At 59.6% G+C, this 4,066-nt stretch overlaps 1 protein-coding gene across 1 annotated transcript; it reads right to left on the reverse strand.

Annotated features, from left to right (window-relative positions):
- Positions 1–404: 404 nt before the first annotated feature.
- CLEC4G (C-type lectin domain family 4 member G) lies at positions 405–3,854 on the reverse strand. The gene is made up of 9 exons (XM_020898829.2): positions 3,746–3,854; positions 3,082–3,183; positions 2,745–2,798; positions 2,496–2,558; positions 2,240–2,344; positions 1,824–1,913; positions 1,443–1,591; positions 1,208–1,323; positions 405–954 (listed from the first exon to the last, which is right to left on the reverse strand). The coding sequence occupies exons 1-9, from the start codon at positions 3,798–3,800 to the stop codon at positions 816–818; spliced, it is 873 nt and encodes a 290-aa protein (XP_020754488.2). The 5' UTR covers positions 3,801–3,854; the 3' UTR covers positions 405–815.
- Positions 3,855–4,066: the final 212 nt, after the last annotated feature.

The raw sequence follows: 4,066 nt of genomic DNA on the forward strand, positions 1-4,066 counted from the left end.
CAGGGCATAGGGACAGGGTCTGACTCATTCCTGTGTTCCCAGGGCTCTACAACCCCCCTGACCCAATGCAACTTGCACACTGGGTTTGGGGTGGGGGGAGAAATCATCGGCCCCTGGAGGCTTCCCAAGTGACTCTAGTGGTAAAGAATCTGCTTGCCAATGCAGGAGACACAGGAGATGCAGCTTCGATCCCTGGGTCAGGAAGATTCCCTGAAGAAGGAAATGGCAACCCATTCCAGTATTTTTGCCTGGGAAATCCCATGACAGAGGAACCTGGTGGGCCACAGTTCATGGAGTGGGAAAGAGTCGGACACACGTGCATGCACGTGGGCCCCTGACGTCAGGGTCACTCACAAGAATTACATCAGAGTCTCTGAGATAAAGCTTAGATCAGAGGCAGGAGCCAAGATTCATTTTCTCATTTATTGATGCTCCCTAGGGCTGCCAAGAAGGTTCACAAAATCCCCTATCTTTGAGGCAGCTCACCTGGGGTAAAAATGCAAATAAATCAAACAGCTCCATCCCTAAGTCGCCGGGCCTTGGTTAGGAAGGGCGATGGGGGTCAGATCACGGGTCCAAGGAGCTCAGATTTTTGGAGCGGGAGCAGATTTGGTGAGGTCTACGAGTGGGGGGTTGCAGCGAGACTGGAGCGCAAGTCTCCCCGTGCAGTTACTGGCTTGGGCTGTGGGTGGCGCCAAGGTTATTGCTAGAGTTGGGTGGGGAGGGGATTCACGGTGGTGGGCGGAGCCAGGAAGGTGAGCGGCTCAGGCGATTGGACAAGTGCCAGTGGGCGCGGCTCTGGGCTAGGGGCAAGGTCAGCAGCTGAGCCTCTTCTCACAGATCCAGTTGTCGTTCTCGTTGTCACACGGCGCGTCGTTCCACAACCCCGTGCGGAGCATCATGATACAATCCTCGCGCCCCATAGAGTCGTTGGGCTCCCCCCGATTCCAGTGGCTGCAGTGGTTTGACCGGGGGAGGGGGCGGTGTTGCTGAAAAGCTAGGCTTTTCCGAGTTCTAACCTGTTTATTACTTGGGTCTAACCCTCACATCCTGAGAATTAACACCTTGGTATATAACTTTCTCAGCCCAGAATTCAACCCTAGTCCGTTCCTGGGGTCTGGCCCGCCCAGCCCTAAGGAGACCCTATGATCTGGCCGAAGCACTTCTAGGATCCGAACGGTCAGCCTCCCCAGGTCCCTTCTCTCACCTGAAACTGAGCGCGACTCCGTCCACCCACTGGTAGCCCTGGATCCTGCGCACCTTGCGCACGGCCCTGAGGCCCAGCCAATAACCGCGGCCACGCGTATTCCGACTCAGGAAACCCTGGGCGGTGGGGAAGACTGAGCGGGCGGCGTCCCTCCTGCCCCGCCCCCTAACCCCGAGCCACGACCCTCGGGTAAACCCCGCCCTCTCCCGGCTCGCTGGCAGCCCGAGCTTCGCACCTGCTCTTCCAGGCCTCCGACGATCACCAGGTGCGCTCCGGAGCTCTCGCAATGCTGCTGTGCCTCCACCCACGTGGCCCGCAGCGTGGAGAAGAAGTAACAGGAGCCCTGGAACGGCAGCCACGACTCGGGGCACTCCTTGCAGGAGCCTGCAGGGTGGCGAGGGTCAAAGAGATGGTTTGCTCCCAAGTGGAGCCGACGAGTGGATTGGAGAGGGGGATGCTGGACAACCCTCCCCCCCACACACACACACATACCCCCGGGCCCAGGGTTGGAACCACCGAGACCAGGCCAAGGTCAAAGGGCGGGGCCAGGCAGATCAGGGAACCCCGGGCAGGGTCCACTGATCCTCTCCCCTCGCCGCCCTCCCCGCGTGCTCACTGTTTCCAAGCCGGGCTTGCTCCAGTGCCCGGAAGAGCTCAGTGCGAATGTTCTCACGGTCCCTACCAGCTTCAGCCAGGCTCTGGGTCACTGAGAGGGAGAAAAGTATAGCTAGCGTCAGGATCGAGGGTAAGATCATGATTAGTTAAGGTCAGCATCCACGTCCGTGGTCAGTGCCAAGGTCATGAGTGACATCACTGGCAAGGACTGTTAGAGCTGGGTAGGGTGCCCGTTGTGATTGGGGTTAGGACTTGCATTTAAGGTTAGAGTTCACAGGTCAGGGTCAGGATGGGGGACACGATTTGGGTCAATGGTCAAGATCACAGGATAGTTGGGGGGGGTCACAGAAGGGTCCAGAGTGAATCAAGTTTCGGGTAACAGCCGGGGTGAGGGGACAGGGGTGGTCCCGCACTCACCGCGCTCGCTCAGTTCTTTTAGGGCACTCTCCTGCTGCAACAACTTCGACCTTGCCTCTCCAAGCTCCTTGCTGACTGTCTGCAGCTGTGCCTGTGTCCCCAGGCCTGGGGAGGGGGTGAGGTGACGGGAGCGGGACACCTGAGGTCAGCCCGCCCAGCCCCTACGCGCCGCGGGCTCCGCTCCCACTCGCCTCCTCCAATCCCGGCCACAAGTCCCGGACCCTCGCCCCCAGCCCACCACCACCGTCTTACTCACAGCAGCTATTGCACGCTCGGACCTCCTCCTTCAAGATACCCAGCACCGCCGTCTGTTTGGAGGCTGGAAAGATTCCACGCCCGCCCGCACACACGCCAAGTCACCCTCGGGGACTCCCAGGACCCCACCCAACTCCAGGGCCAGCCCCGCGGACCATGGGATCCCCGCGCTCCCGCCCACTACTCCGACACCGGGGTCCGAGACCCTTCTGCCCCCGAACTCTGACAAGAGCCTCAGTTCTCTCCGTACCGTTTGTGCTCAGCAGGCCTTGGTGGTCAAGCAGTGCCCTACGTTCGGTGGACGCTGCGGAGAGAGGAGGACTCGAAAACTCTCCCCTTGGCCCCTGGGAGTGCGGGGACCCGGGTCATGGGGTGCACAGAAGGGGGCGGACAGACGTGCAGCGCACATGATGCGCACACACACCGACATAGGGCGGGCACATGCACAGGTTCGCGCACGTGGGTGCTCGCACTCAGACCCAGGCAGAGGTCCCGGATCTGGTTGGTGTGCCCCGGGGCGCAGAAAATGTCTATGTTCCCTGGGGGCTGGCGGTGCACACGCCATCTCCCATCATCCAGTCACTCACCCTTGGAAAACAGGACGCTGAGAATGAGGGTCCACAGGACTGTGATGACTATGAAAGCCAAGACCAGGAAGAGGGGTCTCTGTCCCCAGCGTCCCGAGAGCCCTGGGATAACACAAACAGACTCCTGAGCTCCTCCCTGGATCCTTGGGCTCCGAGGACAGCCCCAGTTACTTGGGTTTCTCCCAGGTAACTAAGATTCAGAGAGGTGCAGTAACTTGCCTGTGGTCACACAGTCCCTAAGAGGCAGAGTTGGAATTTGAAATCAGGTCCAGCTGACTCTAGGATCTGTGGTGTCTTTCCTGCACCCACTACATAAGCTCTCTCTTGTCTGATCCTCTCCCTTCCCCCGTGCGTGCGGGCGTGCGTGCCAAATCGCTTCACTCTTGTCTGACTCTTTGCAACCCTATGGATGGTATCCCGCCAGGCTCCTCTGTCCATGGGATTCTCCAGACAAGAATACTGGAGTGAGTTGCCATGCCCTCCTCCAGGGGATCTTCCCAACCTAGGGATGGAATGAACCTGCATCTCTTACGTCTCCTGCATTGGCAGGGGAGTTCTTTACCACTACTGCCACCTGGAAAGCCCCTCCCTTCCCCATCAAACCCCAAACCACTGGCCAGAGAGGGACCCAAGGGGACCTCTGAGGCAGCCCGGTTGCTCATACCTCCGGGGATCTCTTCCTGCCTGCCGTCCCACTTTCGGTACCCTGCAGTGTCCATGGTGAGCAGGCGCCTAGCTCTGGGAGTAGATACAAAAGTAGTCCCATCCCTCCCCCATCCTACCCACCCTCTTCCTTCCTTCCCATCTTCCTGATCTCAATTCCTGGTACTGAGAACCACGGACCAATCACAGAGATGGACCCTTTCTGGGCTGGGCTGGGCTGGGCTGGAGTAAGGGAGGGGTGGGGAGGGGAAGTGGGGAATTGGGGGGTGGAGGGGGAGAAGTGCGGGGGAAGGGGTGGGGAGTGAAGTGTGTGCATGCGTGT

This window comes from Odocoileus virginianus, chromosome 3 (genome assembly GCF_023699985.2).
Source record: "Odocoileus virginianus isolate 20LAN1187 ecotype Illinois chromosome 3, Ovbor_1.2, whole genome shotgun sequence".
Taxonomy (NCBI): Eukaryota; Metazoa; Chordata; class Mammalia; order Artiodactyla; family Cervidae; genus Odocoileus; species Odocoileus virginianus.